The 24,779-nt window shown below is 47.3% G+C and overlaps 1 protein-coding gene across 2 annotated transcripts in view; it reads right to left on the bottom strand.

Annotated features, from left to right (window-relative positions):
* Positions 1-8,515: 8,515 nt before the first annotated feature.
* The window catches only part of GLRX3 (glutaredoxin 3), a 32,445-nt gene continuing 16,181 nt past the window's right edge, over positions 8,516-24,779 (bottom strand). The window contains exons 3-11 of one of the 2 annotated variants that reach the window (XR_010412626.1): positions 24,656-24,730; positions 23,720-23,921; positions 18,451-18,623; positions 18,163-18,224; positions 15,829-15,886; positions 14,111-14,163; positions 11,437-11,476; positions 11,251-11,363; positions 8,516-8,763 (exon numbers count right to left, since the gene is read on the bottom strand). Coding sequence is in view for 1 of the 2 variants with exons in the window: in XM_064595469.1 (XP_064451539.1) it covers positions 8,713-8,763; positions 11,251-11,343; positions 11,437-11,476; positions 14,111-14,163; positions 15,829-15,886; positions 18,163-18,224; positions 18,451-18,623; positions 23,720-23,921; positions 24,656-24,730 (807 nt within the window). In the remaining variant the exon portion in view is untranslated. The remainder of the gene's footprint in view (positions 8,764-11,250; positions 11,364-11,436; positions 11,477-14,110; positions 14,164-15,828; positions 15,887-18,162; positions 18,225-18,450; positions 18,624-23,719; positions 23,922-24,655; positions 24,731-24,779) is intronic. The other variant, XM_064595469.1, reaches the window with a different exon arrangement.

Below are 24,779 nucleotides of genomic sequence, written 5' to 3'. Positions count from 1 at the left end.
ACAGACAGGAGGTGCCTAGGAGACACGATAATGAAGTGCTACGTGGGATCCTGGGGCCGAAAGAGGACATGAGGTAAAAACTAAGGGAATCTGGAAAAGTACGGACTTCAGCTAATAATGATGTATCAATATTGGCTCATTAATGACAAGAAATGAGGGGCGCCTGGGTGGCTCCGTCGTTGAGCGTCTGCCTTCGGCTCGGGTCATGGTCCCGGGGTCCTGGGGTCGAGCCCCGCATCGGGCTCCTGCTCACCGCTCCCCCTGCTTGTGCTCTCCGTCTCTCTCTCTTAAAGATAAATAAGTAAAATCTTTAAAAACGAAAAAGTGCCTTTCCTAAAAATAAAAAAATAAAACAAAAATCTAAACTCAGTCGGTCCCCGCTGTTCCCAGGCCCTCGGCTCCGCGCTCTGAGGGGCCACGGACGGGTTGGGGGGGCTCGGCAACAGGAAGCCCTGCAGGGAGCCGAGCCCCTGGCGGCCTGCGCGCTGCACTGTGCCCTCCGCAGGGCGGTGAGGGGCGCCGGGGTGGGCCGCCCGGACACAGCGCCCGGCCCGCGCCCCCTGGGCCGCCAGCGCTCGAGGCGGGTCATCCGCGGAGCCGGCAGGCCGGCAGGCCGCGGTCTCGCGCGCCCGCCCCGCGGGGCTCCCCTGCCGCCCCGGCCCCGGCGCCGGACCACGACGCGGGCCGCAGAGGGCCTCCGCACAGGGGCGCGGGGCGCGCTCCCGGGAGCCAGGGCCGCCCTGGCCTCCGGGCCCGCAGGCGCGCTCACGGCGCGGCGCGCTCCGGGCTCCGGGCTCCGGGCTCCGGGCTCCGGGCTCGGCTGCCGCGCGCTCCTCGGTCCTCGCACGCCCCCCGGTGCCTGGTGGCCGCCCCGCAGGCGGCGCGGGCCTGTTCGGAGCGTGGTGCGCAGCGCCGCCGCGTGGACACGTGCCGCCTCCGCCCGCCTGGAGGTCCGCGGCCGACGTGGAGCCCCCCCGCGCCCCCCGGGGCGGGCCTCGCGCTGACGGCTCCGACCCCGCAGCAGCCGGGGAGCGGGAGCACCGGCCGGGCCGTTCTGCACTCCCGGGAACTGAGGCTTGAGAGGTTCTGAATCCTTCCGGACGTGGCAGTCCGCGCCCCGGCCCGGTCCCTCCGAGGTCACGCAGGGCCTCGGCCCGGCCGCGCGGGCTGGAAAGCTCAGCATCACCGCCCGCCGGCACCCCCCCTGGGCCTGGAGGCAGACGGGCGCCCCGGGAGACCCTGCGCCCGCGGCACGCTGGGGTCGGGGGCAGAGACCCCACATGGGCAAGGCTCGCGACCCGCTCGGACCCCGACGTCCGGGGCCAGGTACCGGCGGCGGCGCGCTTCCCTGCGGGCCAGGCGCACACACGCGCGAGACCGCCCAGGAGGGGGACGCGCCGGCTGCGACCCCTGGGGGGGGGGGCGCACTCTGACCGACCCTTAGGGAGCGGGGCGCAGTGGGACTTACCTCCCCAGGAGGGGCTCGCACTGGAACCGACCCCTCCCGAAGTGGGGCGTGCCCGGGGCCGGCCCCTCAGGAAAGTTGGCGCGCCTGGATCGAGCCTGGGGCGGGGGGCGGGGGCCGGGGGGCCGGGGGGCGGGGGGCGGGGGCCGGAGCCTGCGCACTCCCCCCGCCCTCGGACCCGGAGCCTGCGCACAGAGCTCGGCCGTGCGGCTGGGGCGCACACGTGTGCGCCGGCCCTGGAGGCGCCAAGGGAACCCGAAGGTGGGAAGGGTGGGGGCGGGCCCAGGGCGGCCCTCCCAGCGCTGATTATTCTAAATTCGGATGTGGTCCTCCAGGTCCTGGCGGGTGGTATTTGTCAAGGTAAGAGGACAGCATGCATCGTAACGTTTCTTTCACTTGATTTAGAACTTCGGTGTTTGCGCACAGGATTAGAGGTTTGCTCCCCGAGTGCTGGCCGGCTCCCCAGGCTGCCCCAGGGGCCTTGCCCGTCCGGGACCCAGGAGCTCCCGCCCGAGGCGGGACGGGGCTTGCCCTGAGCCGAGGGGCTCCCTCGTCACGCGCGCTAGGGCAGCCCTTTGCCGGGCCTTAGCCTCAGCGAGGCTCTGGTCCCCCATCCCAGCCCTGAGCACAACACTTGCCAAGGAGGATGACCGCTCACTTTGTCCAGGAGGGGCAGGGATGGAGCCTGATTTGAACCCTGGCTCAACAACTCTCTGGTTACCGACTTTGGCAAATGTCGGAACCTGTTTCCCCACGGCAAAAACAGTACCTGTGATACCCGTTGTGCTGGGTCCTCAGCAGTTTCTCAGTGGTACGGGCTGTGCGTCCAGCAGCGCCTGGCCTTCCATAAGGGCGGCTCCTGTGATAATCATTTCTCCCTCCTGATGGAAGCAGGGGAAGCTAGTCCTTGCCCCGACCTCCTGAACCAGCTCTGGACACATTCGGACCGTCCCTGGCCCGCGCGCAGGCCAGCCCTCCGCCCTGCCCAGCGCCCTCCTGCCCCCCGTCGCAGAGAGGACCGGGCCTGTTCAGGGTCTCCGCAAGCTGAAGCTGGACTCTGGAACCAGAGGACCTAGGGCCATATCCCAGGTCCACCTGGTACCATGGGACCTGGACCAGTGCTTTCACCTCAGTTTCCCCATCTGCAAACCGGGGTTGACGATGCCTACAGGTTGGGGTCGGTGTGAGAATTCAGTGGTTGACCGCCTCAGTTATTTAGGGCAGCAGCTGACGCCTTCACACCAGGTAAGAGTTCGCTGTTGTTCACGGACTCATTAACGCAGGAATTCACAGGGAGGACAGTGCGACCTTGTTGGGGGTGATGGGGTCGTTTCTCTAGTGAACAGTTTTGATCAAGTTCAGAGAGAAGGTTCCTTAGCAGGGCAGTGGTTACACTAAGTGGCTCTTGAACAGCACCTCCAGGACAGAGCAGGCAGGCAGGGATTGATCCCCAGCCCTTGCCACTGCTCAGACCGCCCGCTCTGAAGCAGGGCAGTCCGCATGGGCCTGGCACAGCCCTGCACTCAGAAGGGCCCACGCTAGCTTCGTGCTCTGTCGCCTGGAAATTCTTTCTGATTTTACCTCTGCACCTGTGTTTTGTATGTGAAGTGTAATGGGATAATGGAGCGTGCCCGTGAGAAGAAACGCGTGTGATGCTATGCAGGTCCCCCTGTTCTCCCCGCCACCCCACCCACACACAGCATGCCTGATGCCCCGTGAGCCCAAGATCCCAGCGGCCCCAGCACGCGGGAGACCAGCGGGACTCAGAGCAAGTCCAGATGAGCTTGTGACGCCTATGACACAGTAACGGGAAGCATGCTGCCCCAAGCAACCATGCTTTCCGTTCAAACCAGCACTTGCTTCGTGCACAGAAAGACGGCAACAGCGGTCTAAGACATAGATGACCAAGGAACCCTGTCCCTTCTGACTTGTCACCCCTGTGCTAGCCAGCCATGTATGGTGGGCCTGACGGGGGGAAAGAGGGGGCACCCACTCCTCCTCCTCCTCCCTCATCACACACTGAAGGTGCAGCATTGAGAGAAGGTGCACCAATCAAGAAGTGAAATAGAAAGTTTGGTACCATGCAGCATTTCCAACATTCTAGTAACAACACACACGCATGCATGAGCTATGGGAAACAAACCGTGATGTCAGGTATACGCCCCGTACATGTCAAATGCTCCTGCATTTGCATCTAAAAGCACCATTGCATGATATAAAGAAAAATGGATTCTTGCTAATAATTTTTAACTTTACTTAGAATGTTAAATTGCAAATTTTAAAAACTAAAAACGCTTTATATTTTAGCACCTCTAAGGGCACTTTTTTCCTGCTTTTTATTTTAGGTTTGTTTTATTTTTTAAGATTTTATTTATTTAAGAGAGAGTGAGAGCACAAGCAGGGGGAGGGGCAGAGGGAGAAGCCTACTCCCTGCTGAGCCCTGCCTAAGGGGGAGGGGCTCAATCCCAGGACCCTGAGATCATGACCTGAGCTGAAGGCAGCCACATAACCAACCAGGCGCCCCTTTCCTGCTTTTTGAACGAGGGTCCCAAGTTTTCATTCTGCAGGGGGCTCTGGGAATTACGCAGCTGGCCCAGCGCTCAGGCCCCACCCAAGTGATGCAGCAGGCTCCTTCCCAGGGGCAGGCCACGCCTTGGAGAGCATTCTCTTACTCAACAGCAATGTGCTCTCTTGGGAACGGAGGGCCAGGTTGTTTGGCACAGAGGCTGACCTGGAAACCCCCACACTGTGCCCAAGGGCAACCACCTCCAGCTCTCGTTCAGGAGGGAGGGGCTCTTTGAGAATATGCAACCTCCTTCCCTGTTTCATTATGTCATGGTCCTTTTTGTAAAACACAACACACAGAACAATAGTATAAAACAGTAAATTTAACTCCTGTAAAAATACCATGTGTCCCTTCTTGCTGAACAGATGTCCACATCCAGGTCCAAGGCCTTGTTGAGAGGCTACACTGTTGTCTGAGGGGAACACATGCTCCCAGAGGAACCCTTACCAGGACCACAAGGCAGGCGTCCCCCTGGTGACCCCCGGAAAGAGCAGGCTCTCCCTGGAGGAGTTCCTATGGGAGACTTGTAACTTCCTCAGATAAAAATCGGTGTTTCAAGGAAAGATTAATATGATCTACAAGTGATAACCATTTAGACAAAGGTATGGGGGTATAGAAGCCTTTTACGGTCACAATTTGCTGAGTCCTGACAATTTTTAAAAAGCCACAATCCTCCTAAAGTGGATGTAAAACTGCTATGTCATTTCAGAAGCCAGACTTCTGCAAGGAGACTCGCTGACGTGGCCTCCTGTGACGTGTGGCCTGCTCAAAGCACAGCCTCGGGGCTGGGATCAGGGTCCTGGCTCACATTCTAGCTCCTGGCCCTGGAAGCTTGCAGTAACATAAACACACAGGAGTCCTTCCACAAAAGATGCTCAGCCCGAGATGAGCCAGCACGCGGGAAGCCCAGGCACACCCCCAGCACACAGGCGTCCCCGGTCACCCTCCTGGTTGGGTGCCTCCCTGTCCCTGAGGTCCTTTGAATCTGAACATCTGTAGGTAGCAGACAAAGCTCCACGGCGGGGGAGGAGGGAAGCCAAGATTCTGAACCAGGGTGGGGATACCAGTTATGAAACCTTGTCTTTGGAACTACCCCAAAACAGGCGCATCGGTAAGTTATTTCAACTTCTGTCCATTCCCAGAACCCAACATCTGAAACAGGTATAAAAAAATGAATTTATCTGCAAAGAACCAAATTACTTTTCCTTAGAAAAAAAAAAGTTTGTATTTTGGTAACAATTACCAATTGTCAAATTTAAGAAAACGGATTTTAATTAAAAATTAAATCAGAATCGTGTTTCATATTTCAGTCTTAAGCTTTTAACTTCTCCTCTGACCACAGGCCAGGTCAGTCTGTATGATGCTTTCCAGGGAGACAAGGGATGATGACCTAAGTCAGGCCCTTCAAATGTACCGCAGTTGTTTTACTGATCAATTAGACTTTTCATGACTACAGTGCAGTTTTAAGTTACGAGATTTTTCTATTTATAAAAACATGCTACTTTTAAAAATCAGTCTCAAATAAAAAATATAGATAAAAAAATCCATCTCAATTTCCCAACTCCTCAATTAGATTTATTGAAAATGGAAAACCACTGTTTTCATCCTTCTTGAGCAAGTCAGCCGTCAGTCAAGATGGATGGGGCCTTGGGTTCCTGACTCCGCAAGGCTCAGCTGTCCCACATGACACGAAAACGCCTAAGCTGCCACGTGGGCAGAGCCAACCCTCCATCCTGTTCTCTTCACAAGGTACATTTACATTATTATAGCAACTTTCAACACATTTGCCTACTAGGCCTCCTTCAAGTCAGTGTTCAGACTTAGAGTCGCTCGGTGCAGCAAGGAGGATTACCCAGCAGAAGGGCAGCTCCAGTGAGAGCAGCCAGCATTCCTCCCAGGCACATAAAGGCAATTTAATTGCACACCCTCACTGGGGAGGCCTCATGGCAGCAGTGGGCTTCAGAAGCCTTGGGGAAACACACAATCCTGGAGGGGGACCCCAGCTCCAACCCTACGGCTACACCCTTGAGCAAGTTTGGACCTTCCTGCATTCCTCCCTGCACAGAATTCCCAACTCCTCTCGTTTATTTTTCCCCATTTTTGGTTATGAAACAAAATCAGAGCTTAAAAAATGGGGGGGGGGGGAGTCCCTTCCTCCAGGCTTATCTCCCCAGGTGGATGCCAAGTCCCTAAGAACTCTTCCCTTGAAGTTACCTCCAGCCTGGACAAGAGGAGTTACCTGCCCTTCCTCCAGGCCTTTCTGGACATGCAATCCTGAGGATGGGGCTAACAGGCCAGTCACCCCAGCTACCCCTTGCACCCTGCAGATTTAACCGCCTGTCACAGCCCGTCAGGGCCCCAAGATGAGCTCCATTTTATAAGGAAACTCAAGCACAGGGAGGCAGCTTAACAGGTAGAGCTGGGATGTGCAGAGGACCCTGCTACCCAGACGCACACCCCTACTCCTCCAAAACATCCAAACTCACTAAAACCCTCCCACAGCACCTACCTGGAGTCTCTCCCACCACAAGCTCCCAACAAAGCTTGGACAGGGCAACATCCCAATGACACGGTCACCTTACTTTGGGGGCTCAACGGTCTCTCAAGCACTAGGAACAACTTTCTCTAGGATTTGTAGATGGGAAAGAGAGAGGATTTCAATTTTAACAAAACATTACTACAAGGGTAGGCTCCATTTTTATTAGAATACTGGATCTGGGATTGCCTGCGGAACTTGAAGTTCGGTTGGGCCCCAGAATCGCTTGCCTTGCTCCTAAAATATACCTAATAAAATCAGGTTAGGAATAGCTATAAATCAGTTTGCATGAACGAGATCTCTGACCTTCCCAATGTCTAGCTGGAAACACCTGTTAGACAGAAATATGCACCCCTGCCACTCCCAACACTCCCGGAGCCAACCATTTACAGAGTTTAACCAAGTGACAACTCCCCGAAAACTCTGAACACTCACCCTAACTCAACCTGTGATACTCAAGGATGACACCACCAAAGTTTCACATCATTGCAAGGCACCCACGGGAAGGGAAAGCCATCCTACAATGTGCAAGCATTTATGTTATCAGAACCACCACCCTAGACCAGAACAGTAGTTCCCAAATTGGAGATGGGCATTTGTTAAAATGTATGCATCGTGTTTATTTAAATGTGCATAAGGAAAAAAACTAGTTTATCAAATCTGCAATGATAAAGATATTGTTGCTTAAGATAAGGTGAAGCTAAAAGCTGGCTTGTTGACAGGTGGCACTTGGGAGACGGAGCACAAATCACGAAAGCACAATGCAATGCTTTCAGTGTGGGACACAGGATACAAGAAAATTACGAACTCCTCCTCTGTGGTTCACAGCATCTGTCAGTGACTTACTAGAGTTTGTTACGATTCCATTTCCATATACATTTTAAAGGTTTCACTTAAGCAATGATTTGTTTTAAATGGAAAAAAGAAATTCACGGACCAGTGCCCAAAGGAGACCCATCTAATTACACACACTGGCAAGGAAAGCCCCCATGACAGGTGTTGTCCTCCTACAGGAAGCATGAGGCCATGTCAGCTTTCGGGTTTTGTGCAGACTGCCCTCGGTCACATACACACAACAGAAGTCAGCATCCTCCTGCACACAATCAAACGAAGCAAGGGGACAGCCGGGTGCTCGAGCCCCAGTGAGAGGCTAACTTCCCTCTGGTTTCTCATGGGAACTGCTGACTTTTGCACCCCGTTCCTTACTCTACTGCCAGACACTTCTGTGGAGCCTCAACCGCCCAGACTGACAAGCTGGGAGAACCTAATGAGGGGGACATGTGTCATGGGCACTGAAGTCTAAGAACCGTGGAGGCGAATTCAGCCACCGGCTTAAAGTGCACCCAACAAAGGCCTAATGGGGCAACTATTTTTTAAACGTGTGAGATTCGGGATCTAAACTACTGTTGAAATTCTCATGGACCTCAGGATGTTCTCAGCCTATGTAAGGGCTAAATCAGCGCTTTTGATAGAATGATTAAGTTGTGGTGCGTAACACACTGACAGCACCCTCATGCCCGGTTCTTCTCCCTGTCGTGAAGAGCGTGAGGGCAGGAACACACTCAGGAGAGCCCATCTTCCTCTGAGCTGCCGCTTGCTAACACGCCCCTGGTACCTTCTGAAACGAGTTTCCGAATCTGCTGAGCCCTACGTCGCCTCTGCAATCTCACCGGAGCCATGCGCAGGGATGCGGTCAGGAACACATTTTCAGTTGAATTTTTCCAAGCTGTAAAGAGATCTTTGGCCATTGAGGGGAGCCACTGGTTTGGTATATGAGCTGTTCTAAATATGACTGTGGATTTCCGACGCCATCAACCTTCTGCGTCTTCTGAAGCCTGCCTATTTCTTAGCTGCTACAAGGTGCCCACAGAGTATGAAAAAGAAATTTAAAGTAGGTTAATTACTATATATTTAACATCACTATAAAAAAGACAGTTTTACACAAGTATTTTTAATCGGATTTGAAGATGTTTATTGCATACTGGTTTGATGAAAAACAAACAAAACATACATGTATTTATTTAGCACGAGCTGGTGGGATACACCGAGCCTAACTGGGTGCGCAGCAGTCTGAGAAAGGAGTCGTGAGCCGCCCCGCTGTGACGAAGGTTTCCTGCAGCAGTCAGGCACCGAGTGTAACAGTCCCTAGTTCTCTCCTTTCAGCACTGGCAGCAGCTCACCGTTGTCTCTCAGTTCCTAACAACGAAAACAGAAAGCAAAAATAACATGTATGCATAGAGATGAAAAACAGAAACCTCCGAACCATCCCAGATTGCACCCGAATCCAAGAACCAGAAGAAATACTGGACTGGAATAAAACTCCAGTCTACCAATACACTGAAACCAAATATCACGCCATAAAAACGGAGCGCACTATCAGATTACAAAATTGAAGTTAAAAGGCATTCAGAAACCAAGACTGTTCAGCATTAACGCACACAACAATTACAGCCTCCTGTCTAAACAGCAATAAACAGGGGGGACAACTGTGAGTAACGTGGGCAAACGGAAACGTGGAAGAAAGCAGCAATGTGCTCACCTGACTTCTCTCCGTCTGTGTCCCCTCATCTCAGGGTGATGTGAGGATGGCCTAAGCACTCGGGCAGTGTGGCTGGCACGCGGTGGGACCCTCGTCACCAGCACTAGCATGAGCTGACCTGAACTAAACATTCCCACTCTCTGAACAGTCTGCAGGGTTGAAGCAGGCACTGACTACTACAAATTAGCTGCCGTTCTTCTCAGGTCACTAGACTGACTGAGTCGTTGAATCACTGGGTAACTCCTTTATTCAACCATTCAACAAAAAAGGCTCTCAGTGCTCTTAAAGGCCAGCCAGAATTAACTCAAGTGGAACATCACTTATGTTTCCAGTGAACTAAAGATGAAGAACTGAACTCTGCAGGAAACAGACCAAAGTGGCAACCTAACTGTCCCCGGCTATCTTCTTGGGGGAAAATGTTACCAGCATCACACCTTCCCAAATGCGTGTTTTTAGCAGGTGAACAAGAGTCCTCTAACATCCCGTTACAGACCTACAACGAAGCTGCCTGTGAAGCTCAGCTTTAGAATTAAACGAGACTGACTGATTGTTATCTCCCCAGAGTCAGCGATGGCCCACCGCTACAGGCTATAAAACACTCACACAATACAGGCTCAGGAGTATTTGGGGTTTGAAGACTGCTTGGGTCTTAAACAAATAAAAAGTATATATAACACAACAAGTGCAGGTGTATTTTTGTTGCTTCCAGGCTATTCAAGAGCTACTATGTGAAACCTTGTTTTCTCCTCCAGGAATGAGACACTTTACGAGGAAAACTGCCTCTCCCCGTCCTGAGAAGTGTGAAGTCAAACAGGGAATGCTGCGGCAGCTGAGCTGCGTGGGGGAACAGCCGATGAGCAGCCTCTGCAGGGAATGGCGCTCGTGCCAGTGCCGATGAGACGTCCGGCCCACAGAGCTGGGGTCGCTCAGCACTGGGCTTGAGTCATCTCACGATATGAAAATAGAAGCTAAAACTTACTTTAAAACATAAGTAGAAGCAGCGCTACTTACTACTTGCTTTCCACTTATGAAGTCAGACATCTGCCCTCGGAGAAAGTTCTCCAAGCGGCAAGGCAAGACGAAGGCCGGCCGACACTGGAGCAGCCCCACCTTCCGTGGAGGCCCGAGCTTCCCGAGTGGAGCCTGGCATTCCTCCTCAGGCCCCGTCCTGGCCCCGCCCACTGCCCCCTCCTCCAACACCAGGATGCCCGCCTGGGCTGGAGGCTTGGAGGGAGTGGCTAAGAAAGAGAGCCATGGTGGTATCGGGCGGGCGTGCCCAGAGAAAAGTCATGCCCGCTGAAAAGTCACTGAGAGTTTATGGAAAGTAAACCAAAGAAGTACGCTAATCATCAAAGATGTATTCTCCAAACATGCTTACAATCTGACAGACCTAACCAAGCTGCAGCATCTGAGACCAGAGGTGGACCTGCAGATGGCCCACCGCAGTCTCACACTGTTCTGTGGGACCGGGGCCCGTGGGCTCAGGTCTGTCACATAGCTGGCAGGCCAGGCAGCACTGGGTGTCAGGCCTGCCCCCGGCCTGGTCCTCTCCATTCCATCACGCAAGTGCACACAGGCAAAATCAAAGAACACGAGAAATAATACAATATAAATTTAAAAGGACAGAAGAACTTCAGGAGCAGGAGCAAAACATTTCTATAAATGATTCAGAAACAAGAGGGGCCCTGAAGGACGCAGAAAACGTAAGTATGGAACATGCCAGCTATCCAAAGCAGAACGGATGAGGAAAGAAAAGCTAAAAACATGGAAGACTTAGCAAAGTGGGAGTAAAAATCAAATTTTGAGTTTGGCCATAATCAGAGCATCTCAGAATGCCAAGTTACAGTTTGGCCCTTAGTGGGCAGTCCCTCCGGAGATGAAGGAGGTCATGCAGAAGGCCCCACAGTAGGGGGATGATCTGACTGGCTCAGGGAAGGGGTGAGAACAGTCTGATCCACCAGGGGCAGTGAGAGAACACGGTACTACAGACAGAAATGGCAACGCAAGGTCAGAAGTGACTGGACAGGAGGCCAGGAAGGAAAGCACTCAAAGAAGCCACATAGTTACTGTTCAATATAAAATGATAATTTTCAAACATGCCAACATTTTCCGTCTTTAGGATACCAGATGAACTCCGACCTTACCTTAACAATATCCAGTCCTCCAATGAGCTCCCCTTTCACATACAGCTGAGGGTACGTGGGCCAATTTGAATAAGTTTTTAACCCCTGCCGAACCTACAGAAACAACAGGAACTCTGAAACCTTACTATAAGACCCTAATGAGTAAAACTAAGGCAAAGGACAAGAAACATAAAATACAGAACTTACTTCTTCATCCTCCAATATATCAAATGTCTCGTATTCAACACTACAAAAAGGAGAAAACATTTTAATAGGCAATAGTTTTATTAAACAAAAAATTGTAAAACCTACTTGGTGTTTTAAAAACAGTCAAGAAAAGTAAACAGTTTTGTTGCTACTGACACTGACGATGAAAAATGGAAATGACTTTACGTTTCAATCTGTCAGGTACCCCACAGAACAAGTCAGCCCAAGATACAAATTTATCTGGATTTTTCTCTAGACAACATTGGGTTAGAGAGGGGTCAGCAAACTTTGTCTCAAGGGCAAGACAGTCAACGTGTGGGCTCTGTAGGCCACGGTCTGCTGCAGATGCTCTACCCAGCTGCACAGCACAGAAGGAGCCTGACAAGGCAGACATGAGTGGGCGTGGCTGCGTGCCAATAAAACTTTATTTACAGAAGTCGGCGGCCAACTGCAGTGTGCCAACCCGCAGATTAGACTTGTATCCAAAGTTCACCCAAGTCTATCCTTAATACTGCGTTTCCAGCCCTCATCCCTGGGGCTGCTGCCTCTGACCTACTAGAAACTGCTCAGGGAGCAGGAGGGAGCAGCTCTGAGGCCCAGGGACACCCAGGGACACCCACAGCTGGACTGGAGGCTCACTAGCAGGACAACTACACTGCCAACAAATGCCACCTCACGGAGCTGTGCTTCCCCACATGAAAACAAGCTGATTTCAAAGCACACGTGCTGTTCTCGGTATGCATAAACCAGTGAGAGTGGTGTGGCTGCATGCTGTATAATGAACACCATTTGTATAATGAATGCAAAATCACTGCATGGAAACCCAACCACCACAGGTACTCGGAAGGACGGCACTATCAGGTATGATCAAGGAATTAGTATGAATGTCGGACTGATTCCCACAGGGAGACTGTGGAATAGGTGCAGTCCCAAAAACTGGCCAAAGAAAATGCCACATGTAAAAAATAAATTTCAGTTTTCATAAAACCAAAACCATCTTCGTAGGGAAATCTTGTTCACTTAGTAAACAAGTTTCCAAGAAAATTGTCCATGGTGCAGAAAACAGTCAAAAAAAATAAGATGACAGGATAAATCACCAACTACCAAAAAAGGAATGTCTGAAAGGGAAAAAAAAAAAAAAAAAAGACCCAATGGAAGTCTCCCTTCAAGGTGAGCTAAAGGAGGCAGATCCTAATCTGAACAGTGTGATAAAAATAGTAAGTTACAGAGCCATCTGAGGGACCTAGGATGTCCTGGGCCTGAGTATATGTAGGTGTGCCATGTAGTCACGATGGCCAATGCATCTCTGAGCAGTTCTTGTAAAGAGATGCATTGGCCATTCACACCTCAATGGACACTTGGCACACAGCCCCTCGAGGCATGTGTCGCTGGGCCAGTGAAGGAAAGTGTAAGAGTGGAGGGGCAGGAATACAAAGCCAGCAGTTTTTTCTCCACAGACTAATGGCTCTCAGCAAGATCACAGTCTGTTCAAGCTAAAGAGTCCCGCTCATCGCAAGTCTGCAGCTGGGAGGGCTCCATTTCCAAAGAAGCCCCTCTGCTCTGGGATGACCAGGACTTGCAAATCCAAACAGCATTAGACAGATGGGGGCAGAAAGCAACGTTATGGAGACCTTCCACCAAACACACAGGCTGAGACGGCCCAATGCTGTGCTGTTCTGTCCTCAACCTTGCAGAGGGACACCCTGAGGGACACACTGTCACGAGGGACAGGCAGACTGAGCATACCACGCCAAGGAGCTGTCACAGAAGGAAGACGGGGAAAGGGGGCCATAAAAGCTGACGACCAGAACCAAGCCGGCCTCAGACAACCTCGGGCAGGGTGAGCAAGGGGCAGGCGGGAGACCAGACTACAAAAGACTCTAGACTCTCCTCTGTAAAATGTCACAATCTGCTTTTGAAGAAATCAATCATTTTGCTTTTTATGTCCCTAGAGTTGTATTTAACATGTGCTACTCAACTACTTTCAACCCTGCCCATGAATATCTAAATATTTCAAAGATTACCTTCCCCATAACCTCATAGGTTTCATTAATCTATTTAAAGCTATGGCTAGGATACTTATAATATTAAAAAGAAGCTCTGGTGAGATAAGAAATAAGAAAAAAAAAAAAAAAAGCCAAAACATTTGATAAACTACAGAACATGGGTGAAGTATCTCCAACCAAGTGGTTTTGTTTTTAACCAGAAAAATCAACGCAGTTTTCTTAGCTGGCAGCGTTGCCACTGAGCAGATCAAAAGCATGAACACAGCCATTTAATTTCCCCCACGTCTCAGATGCACATAACGACCTCACATGTGCTCTAGCCATTTCATAAACTGTTTAGAAATGAGAATATTTTTGTAAGGAAAATTAAAAGCCTCTGATACACTTTCCTTAAAATATCTTAATGCATCTTAGTTAAGGACTTTCTTCTGGGAAAGTAGACAACTAGTTATTTTAATGATCGCCTTCTAAGAAGCTCCTTTATGTTACCAATCGGTTGACACTGGTCAGAAAATCCTGTTGTGGTCTCAGTTAAAGCATTCACAAAACACTGTAGCAAAAATAAATAAAAATATGTGGATATAGATGTAACAACAGACAGGCATCAGTGGCAGAACTGAAGAGTTGGAATTTCTTAAACACACCATTTGAAATCAGGATTTACGTACCCAGTATTATTTAGTATTTCCAGAATTTGTTTGCTGAATCCACATTTTGCTTCCTAAATTTATAAAAAGAAAAAAAGAAATGAGTAAAGATGTATTACATTTTCTACGCAGCCCCCCAGCATGGTCCCAAGGAACATCGCTCACCGAGATGGCATGGACCCGCCACAGTGCACTTCAGGCTCTGACCACCAGAGAGGACACGTGTCCTGGAACCTGACAAGCTCTATGGTCAAACGTTCCTCTGAGTGGAACCTCGGCGCTCCACAAAATTCAGTTCCTTCTCCATTTCACTCTCACAGATGACCTCAACTCACCTAACCTTTTTGTAATGATTGGGATCCCATCTTCCTGTTCCCAACTAAACGGTCACCCCCATTTTTTAAAATTTATCTTTACATTACAGAGCACCAACTTTTTTTTGAGGTTATGGCACTGTGACACATTTTTGTCAGGCCCCAAATCCCAGCAATCCCATGGGAAAGGCCAGGCACCACACAAACGTAACAGCACACATGATTCTGCTCCCAAGATGTATCAATACTGGCTGGGCTTCCAGAAAAAACTGTGTTTTGAGAATAAAAATCTGCTTTAAATAATCACCAAGAAAACATAAAAAGATAACTTTATCCTACTAAGAAGTATTAATTCCTCTATTTTGTTTTAATAAAATTAGTGAACCAGTCAAAGAATCTAGGTCCTAACCTAGTGATCCCAGCATGCTGAAACCTTTATTACCAGTTCCCTAGTCATTACCTTCACTGTAATAGTTACACTGACTAGTTAACTAGTTGGTTTCACTATATCAGTTATATTAACTCTCACACTAGTTATCACAACCTCATTCTCAATGACTCATGAGGCGCACCGTCCATTCACACATGGGGCAGTGAAGCCAGGGAGGTTAAGCAGGCAGCCCACAGGCCTGGGCAGCACCAGGGCCCGGGGGGAATGTAAATGCTCATCTCCGTTCCATCAGCCTCACCTCTCAGGGCTTTGGCCTCCCCTGTTCCCAAACAGACCAACCACACTGTCCCCCCTTGCCCACCTCCGTAACTGGTTGAGAATAAAGACAGGTAACAGAACCCACTGTCTGGAGATCTCTGTTCTGGTCCAAATATAAATGATCATCCTTCGTAAAGGCTTTTAATTTTCCTTACAAATGATTGCTCAAGCTGTTGGTGGGAGTGATCTATCAAACTTGATATTCAAAATGATGCCCAACCAATATGTACCTTCATCCAAAAAGCTACAGGAACCACCCCATTATAAATAAGAACTGCCAAACCATTTCACCATTCATCAAATGGTACTGACCACACACAATGCTGCGGGGTTTACTTCTCCGTCGCTGACTTCTTAAAGGGCAAGAGCTTCGAGGCTCCCCGTACTCGGGAAGTATCTGGACCAAGCTGCCCACTACATGAGCCCACAGCCTGGAATGGTGCCAGGACAGCAACTTACAGAACCAGGACCGAGTGACAGTGTTGACCAAGTTTGGCAGCAGAAAGAAATGCACCCCACTGAGATGCTGATGATAAAGTCAAGCAAAATGTAGATTACTTTGTTTGATCTCCATAAGCACCAATTAGGCCTGGATAACTTCCTGATGCTACTACAGCTTCATTAGCCATGGCTAGGAAAAAAGATTTAAGTGTCCTCTTGTTGCAGATGTTAACATCAAAAGAAATTACAAATAAAACCATTTTTGAGTTCTTTACCTGTTTGTTTCCTTTCATAAAGAGCATCACAGAAGCTTTATTTGTCAGTACTTTGAGCCTAAAGAGAGAAAATTGATATAAAATGGCTCAGCTCAATTATTAAACACCACTTTTGCTCCGCTTCAGGAGTAACATGCATATTTGAGGGATAGCAGGATGATAGTTCACAGCTCTGAGTGGCATTAAACAAGCAAATGCACTGACATTTTCCTTTATTTCATTCCCTCCCTGAGCCACCATAAAACACAATATGGCTTTTAAGGCAACGAATGTTCCTTCGAGTTGCAATTCAAGCCCATCAACTCACAGCACTAAAAAAATAATAATAACCAACTCAGTAAGGAATTGTTCGAGAAGGGGCCTGTCTAGGAGCCCACCCACAATTTCCAAAACCAGATCTCGTGTGCTCCCTTCTCCACCACGAGGCCGCACCCAGCTCCACACTCCCTGGCTTCCACAGGGTCATTCTGGGAGGGAAGTGCTCCGGGCTGCAACACCAGCCACCACCAGCCGCTCAAGTCAAACGCTCCCATCCTAACTTTGTTTCCCTCTTTCTGCAAGATTTCACACCCCGTGCTCTCACTTGCTGTCAAGAGCGCCAGCCGTCTGTGTCTAGCCTAAGGCCCAGTCACCCATCTCAGAACAGTCCGTGTCAGGAGAACGGGCTGAAGACCCTCTGAGCCCCGTGGTGGTCACATCACCGGATCTTCCTCCCACTGGTGCTCTGGGTCACTCACAGCTCAACACCCCTCAGAGAACAAAGTTATCACAAATGAAACACACAACTCATGCTCACAGCTAAGCCCCGTCCACTTCGGGGAGAGTACGCTAGGCTGATTCTCAGAAAAAGAAGAATGTGGTGCTGATCATCATCCATCACCTACAGTAACCCAACAATCTGAATCCAGGAAACCCAGATACTTCCCTCCGTCCCACATGCAGAGACATCGCCAGACCCGGAACTCAGGCTCTGGCTCTCCGCACTCTGGCAGCACTTTAGATGATCACTCAAAATACAAGAATATAGATCTCTACAGAATCTAACTAGCCAGTTAAATTGTGGTGCCTGAGGCCACAGGAAATAGACACGGCACACTAGGAAGGAGAGAGCAGGTGTGATGAAGACAGGGACACAAACGATAGCAAGAGTGTACTCAACAGAGAAAAATGGACTGAAAGCAGATGCAAGCACACACCAAGCACAGAGGACTTCGGAGGAGCACCGCCTCCATGAGCCACCCAGGGGATAGAGCAAAGAATGCAACTGGGGACACGCCTGGGCGGCTCAGTTGGTTGAGCATCTGACTCTTGATTTCGGCTCAGGTCATGATCTCAGGGTCGTGAGATCGAGCCCCGCATCGGGCTCTTCATTCGGTGCACAGCCTGCGTGAGATTCTCTCTCCCTCTGCCCCTCCCCCAAGAACGCAACTGGGAGCGCAGAGTCACAAGGGACTAGGAGCATCACTGTCCTATCAAAAAGGCAGGAAAGGGTACAAATCATTGGAGAAAATGTGGCACTTACAGGTCAGTTGGACATATATGGGATACTATTTATTAATCAAGGACAGATAAATGAGGTGTTTATTATTAAACAATTTTAGAAATTCTCAGAATGCTGAATAGCAAGAAAATTACAAGAGAAAGTTTCACCTCACGAACTCAAGCCCCAACTACGAATGGCTGATACGCTGATGTATTTCAAAATAAATTCTTCTTTAAACCTCTACATTAATTCAAATTTATTACAATAAAAATCCCTTTAAGCCTCCCTACAGGCCAAAGTCCAAAATTTCCATAAGATAAAATCTTTAAAAGCTGATTGAGATCCTACGTAAAACAAAGACCAATTTACAGCTCCAAAATCTCCTTGAATTCTAAGTTACCATGATTAGAAAGGCAGTGTGACAGCCCGAAGTGTTTACACATACCACACACACAGCCTGCACTCCTCAAACGAGGCACCCCTCACGCTCAGTGCTCTGACAATGCCGAGCAGGGACTGCTACTTGAGGACCAGGATTGCTGGATCCCGGCTCAGAAACACAGAGAAAGAGTAAAACTGAGTCATGCCACTGAGAAAATGATAAAATGATATTTCTATAAAAACAAAGAATACCCTCCACCTAATCATTAATTTGGTGTAAAAATTTCCCCAGTGCAAATGAGACCTTCCCAAGTTTGCATGGCTAATCTGACTGCAAACAACACAATTATGACCTTGGCACACAAAAACAAATCCCTGATTTCTATATGGAAAGAATAATGCAAAAACCAAGAATTAAATATTTTTGAAGTACTAAATGGTAGACTATTTGAAACTTTTAAAACACTTACCTTTCCTCTAATTTGGGAGCTTTAGGGCAAATTGTATCTAGTTCATCAGACGCTTCAAGCTCCTGAAATCAACACATGTGTAAGTTTAAGAAAACATTCACATCCATCTCCTTGGTTGTATGGTATTACAGAGTATCAAGCATCTCATCAGAAATACTTTATATTCCAGGTTCATTTTTGTAAATGCAGAGATTCTTAAGTAATTTATACTCTAGATTCATTACTGTACTTAGAAAAGTGTGTTCTAAATGAAAATTCTTTACAAGGTACAGACTTCTCAGTTCTAACCTTAATTATATCAAGTCCTCCTATGAGCTCTCCAGAAACATAGAGCTGGGGATAGGTGGGCCAGTTGGAATAGGTTTTGAGGCCCTGACGAACTTCTTCATCTGAGAAGATATCAAAACTGCTAAACTGAATATTATGTTTGTTAAGGATTTCCACCATCTGCTTGCTGAAACCTGCATAAGAAAAAGAAAATCAAGAACTTAGCTTCTCTCTCTCATACCCGTGATTTCATATTCCTTCACAGCACACATTAGCTACTGACCATAGAGTCTGCCTGTTTCACCGTGACTTAATCAGTACACCTATACAGCATGTAAAGAGAAAACAAATTCCAAGAACCCCTAATCTGACGTTGAACTATACCACGTGTTCAAGTATGGCTTAGCGTTTAGCACACTTGTGAGTTTAAAAAAGTCTGTGTATATTTATCAATGTTCCTCTTAATATTAGGCACATTTTTTTGTTGTAGGAGAAACAATGCTGGCCAGAAAGCCCTGGCACCTGCTCCATCCAGCAGGGAGACGAACAGTTGAGCCCTGGACAGGCCCCCTCCCCTCCCTGCACTTCCCCATCAATCAGGGGACTGACCTGGATACCCCAGACAGTCCCTCCCAGCTCTGCTGTCTGTGAATCTCTAAGAATCACCACTGGATGGAGGAAAAGCCCCACAACGGCCATCATTAGCCACTCCTTGCGCACGCAGACTGGAAACCCGACTGTTTGGTTTCTATTGCCTTGTATCAGGTCTGTGCGCTCGGTCTAGCACTTCTCCGTCTTTCGCCATCTCTAGTAGAATAAATTAAAAGTCAAGGAGGAATGTGTTCTTTCAGTTGAAACTGGTACATTGAATTTCAAAGCTGTCTTCTCTGTTGTTATATAGGCACTGTCAATAGACTGACAGTGTTCTTTCTCATCTGGTACCGTAACTTGACAGTCTCTTTTTTAAAACTATTTACATTCCCTAAAGTATGTAATGTGATTTTTTTTACTGCACTGTAGTGACAATCTTATGTTCCATGATTTTATTATACTTTTGTGACACATTTTTGTCCTGTACTTTTTTGACATCATTTTCTGATTATGACATTAGTACTGAAGTATAAGAGTGTGAATATCAGTCTTTTATAAATCTATTAGTCTTGTCTGAAAAGAGGATATTTTTCTTTCCATAAGCTAATTCTTCCCAATTGTTTTTCAATACTTTGTACCACTCCACTTTCACATTCCATCCTTCTTTTCAAACACAGTCATAATTCACTGGAAAATGACCTATTCTTTATGTGCAAAATTCCTGCAGGATTTCACAGCATCAGCATTTTGAAATCAAATCAAATCATAAAATTCAGTATAAGATTAATTGCAAGAATAGGCTTCACCTGATGCCATGCAAAAGCACCTTTACTCTTAAAACCTGGATGTATTACTGAGCTCCAGACATTTTTCAGATCTACAGTTTATTAAGATAAAGCACTGGTATTTATTTGTACAGCATATAAGTTGCTTTTCCTACAACTCAAGTGTTAAGTTCATGTACAGCCTGAAGTAAAACACTGATTCTGAAATTTTTTTCATTCATCTGGGAGTTCATTAGTAAACAGCTAACGGCTGATTGCTGATGGTTATTCTGCTGCCAATATATTAACTCATTTCTACTGTAACTGGCTGAGGAAAAGCTTTCCTTTAGCTTTAGGCAATTACATGCAGGCTAGAAAGATTGATGGGTAATGTTTCGTTTTTAAGGGTTAAAGTGGCAGACTGGAAATGTTATGCTTAAGGATAAAATAGTGAGAAGGCTTCCTTCTAATAACACAATATTTACACATTTTTTTTTTTTTAAGAAAAGTGCATGAATGCAATAAAAATATTTACAAGTGGAAAAACCATGTTTAGCTGCTACAGAACCAGCATTTCGGTCTGCAGTCGTTTGTACTCATGACAGGAGGCATGAATAGTACACCTAACTGGGCCATTTCATCACTATCTAGTCACAATAAAACCCTGAAGCCCACTTATGAACCAACGATGCTTGTGTCTGATTTAAAAAGAAAAACCTGCTAAGATAGACTTTTACTGCAGAAGAAAGGTCTGTCCCACGGTTCAAATACCCTGCTTTGCTAAAAGCTTTGTTAACTGAAACGGATACAAGAATTCCCAAATAACTTAATTAACCTGCATGTTCAAGGATTTAACATTCTGTTTAAAAAGATGGACATCTCGGTGCTTCTTGAAAATCTGCCTAAAACATGAGAGTCCTCTTTCCTGTCCTCCTGAGGAACACAGAATAAGGATAATCTAATTCTTTGATGACAGACACCCTATCAACGTGTCAGGCTCATAACACACGACACACTTCTGCCGGTAGAGCCCAAAAGTGAAAGCGACGAAGACAGAGTGTGAAGCGTGCAAGGGTCGGGCTGAGACCCAGCGGGCTCCACGGCAGACCCTGAAATGGCTTTCAGGGTTTCCTTGAGAGAAAATGTAATGTTATTCACTCATGGCTTTTGATTAATTGACATCAAGGTGGGGGCCACTGCAAAAATCAAAAACCACCATAGCGCCACTGCACAACGGGAGCCCAAGGGGAACACTGGGCGCTGCTAGCGGCCTTCCAAGGGAATTCTGTACAAAACACGGAAATACCAGCCAGTCGCGTCCAGGAGCACGAACGGTCACGGCTTTTATAAAGGAGGCTTTGCCTACACCTCGTCTCTGATGGGCCAACACAGAGCAAAACCTCTTTCCCACTAAGCAGCTCAGAAAGGAAGTGGGTGAAAGTCAAGTATGCGCCTATGTGAGAGAACAGTTTAAAGATGCAGACGGTGTGTGCGGCAGGGCACAGAGGAGGGGAAACAGAGCCAGGGGCGCAGCAGTGGAGCGAGTGGCCGGGAACAGCCACAGCAAAATACCTTCTACTCGATCCTTAAGTATTTTTTTAAAGAATACCTACATTCTAAAATAATCTATTCACCATATGTCACATGTTTATTGTATCTGACAGAAAGACATGCTGTTACAGAAATCAAGATATCAGGAAACAGAAAAGCCTGTTAAAAATGTAGTTCTAAAAATCATAAAGAATAGGGGCACCTGGGTGGCTCAGTCAGTTGAGTGTCCGACTCACGATTTGGGCACTGGTCATGATCTTGGGGTCGTGGGATCAGGCCCCCGAGTCGGGCTATGCGCTCAGCAGGGGGGTCTGCTTGAGATTCCCTCTGCCCCTCCCCCCAACTCAATCTCTCTCTCTCTCTCTCTCTCTCTAACAGATAAAATCTTTTTAAAAAATTACAAAGAATAAAACAAGTACTTGTTTGGAATGAAACTGTAACTGTTAAATCATATATATCTAAAAATCTCTTTTGAATTCCCTAATTATATCTTTTATTATCTAAATGTCTATAATACTGTGTTTTTCAGATTGTTCTAGCATGTTGTAAAGCTTCTTTTTTATTCTACCTTGTTACTTATAGTCTTCTAAATGCCAGTTAACATACAAATGGCTAGAAATATATTATAAATTAAGTCTAATAAAAAGGTAAGCAGGAAAACGACTATTTCTAAGTGTAATTCTAACTTACTTGAATAATCATACAACATCTGATCTGAAAAGGATCTCCAAGTCGGACTCTAACCCCAACACCACCAAGGAAGGACTGGGTGCAGAGGGAGAGTCACTCACCTGTACCTACATCCCCAGGGCAGGGGCATAAGGTGGTGTTGGGATGCGGCTCATCTGCCGTGACATCGGGCTACCACGCTTCCCAGTGCACGACCTCCCCCTCTGCTGCCTTAGCACCCCTTCCCAAGCTGCACTTTCACCACCTGCCAGTCTTGTTAGGTTCCCATTCAGAAAGGAGTGAGAGAATGCTCCTGTTCCATCCCAAAGAAGAGAGTATTCTGTCGGTTTTACTGTAGGTTTACTGCATAGAACCCTTCCTACAGGTTCATCCACATCTGACAACAGTTCACCCACACTTCAGATTGCAAGAAAGGCACTGAATAAAACCCATCAGACTCATGTTGTAAGTCCCTCTTCTCAGGTCACCAAAGAAAGTACCAGAAATGATTTTCCTGCCTGATGGGAGAAAGTAAACCAGTCGTAACCACTATTAAAAACAAACCACCACAACAAAGATGGGCTGTTGCTATCTGGGGTTAACTCCAGTAGAGACCAAGTTAGTTTTTCAACATACAAACAGCAGGCATTATCTGACATGTAAATACTAGCAAGGATATTTTTCAAGTAGAACTGAGAGAAAAAGGAACCATTTCTTTACCTTTTTAAGACAGGACTCAACATGAAACTTTATTTTTAAAACTAGACTTTCATAATCTAATATGTAATTTGTTAACCATATAGGGAAGAATTTACAATTAAATTTACACTGGAAGCTAGGTTATTTTTATAAAGCCACACTGGACATGCAGTAATCATATCAATAGCACACTCCATTTTACTGCTGCGTATCTTAATAAACTCCCTCCTGTATAGTTGAAACAAATACTCTCAGATTCTCAACAGCAACATCAAGGGGCATTAAATGCTCAATTATGAAGCATAATAATGTTGTACTAGGCATAGTAAAAAGAAAATAACATAAACCCAATACCAGAGGGGTCAAATAAACTCTAAAACTCACTTAAGGACAAAATTACAAGCATATATGTACAGAAAATAAGAGTGATTATAAGCCACAGAATTCAGAATCTTTCAATTATTAGCACCTATAAACAATAGGTGAACACTGCAGTCACATAATTCAACGTTGGGACAAGAAGGAAGGCAAAAGCACAGGGGGAGACACAGGAATGCCACCAAAATTCTGTAAATTTTTAAACTGTTGAATCTGGACTACATGAATCAAGAGAGACTGCCAAGAAAGACAGGAAACTGTTAATAGCAAAATGAGCAGACAAAAGCCCATTCAGGTGACAGCAATGTGATGGCTGGAACCTAATCCCAACTACACTCCGAGGTGACCTGAGCAAACTCCCCCTCTTTGGGTACTTAGGTATATAAAACAAAAATCTTCAATCAGATGATTTCTAAGATGCCTCTGGGTTCCAACATTCTCTGTGTGTGTGGCGCAACCTAATTCTCATCACCTCACGACAGAATGCCAGTGGGACTTAGGACCTTCCTGATTTTCTAAAGGTATCTCAACACAAGTGTAAGAGGAACGGACAGCAGGAACAGAGATGGGCACCTAGCCGCACCCCACACTGGTCAAGCACCCGTTCTGTCTGCGTCCTTGTGAAAGCAGCTTCTTACCGCAGCGCGGCTCCTGAGGAGTTCCTTTCATAAACAACATGCAAGGGGCGGCATGAGTTAATTTCTTCAGGCGAAGGTTGAGATCTTCTTTAGGATGCTCGTTACCACTGGGTGGGAAGGAGCCGCTAGATGCATGGCGCTGAACTTTTTTGGTCAACTCTGGGGCATGTGCACCATCTAATCGGTCAATTTTCTGAGAATTCTGAAGTTAAAAAAGTCGTTTAGAATATGTGTGGCATTCTTTCATCATCCCTTTTAAGATCCAAAATTTTAACAAGTATGAACTCATAGCTCTAGCCAATTTTTAAAGGGGTCAACACTATTATATGTTTTTAAAAACCTGATTACCAATTGCCAGATGCATCTTAATTTTAGAAATACGTAATTGTCTTCTTTTTTTCCCTTTTTGGGAACATACTAGGAAAACATCACAATACCTCAAACTCAAACCAGATCAGAGTCTAACCAAAAACAGAAAAGATTTCCCCACCCTCATGGGGATGAATCTATTACTAAGTATAAATGCGGTATTGGGGGGGAACTGTGGTAACACTCAGGGGTGCCCTAAAGCACAGATCTGCACCTGCTTCCTAAGAGAGTCATTAATCAAACCAGGACCAGCCAGATGTTCCATTACGCCCAGGCACATGCCCTAAGCAACCAACTTTGACCCAACTCAGGGAACATTTTGGGTCTATAGCCAAGTATCCGGATTGTTGTCTAGAAGCCCCAACTCTGACTGCCCATGACACTTCTGCAGGAACCCCAGGCCAAGCTTCGGCATCAGTGCAAACAAGGAGACTATGAGAAGACAGGGCAAAGCCAGGAACAACCAGTGCCAAGTGTTCAGGGATCAGGGGAGAGGGTAAAGGAACCAAGACAGAGCCCCATGGCCCACGACAGAAGCAGGATCTCTTGTGCCATCTTTATCCTTACCTTGAAAAACAGAAAGGTGGGAACAGAACTAATTTCATATTTTTCAGATACTTCAGGAACGGCTTCAGCTTCCAACTTTAAAATAAAAGAATTTAAAGCTTGATTATAAAAAGGTCCTTTCTTA

Source organism: Mirounga angustirostris, unplaced genomic scaffold, assembly GCF_029215605.1.
Source record: "Mirounga angustirostris isolate CCGP_5_RB_7025 unplaced genomic scaffold, mMirAng1.0.hap1 SCAF_6, whole genome shotgun sequence".
Classification (NCBI taxonomy): domain Eukaryota; kingdom Metazoa; phylum Chordata; class Mammalia; order Carnivora; family Phocidae; genus Mirounga; species Mirounga angustirostris.
Note: the sequence above shows the minus strand (reverse complement) of the source record. Positions and strands in the feature narration are given on the sequence as shown.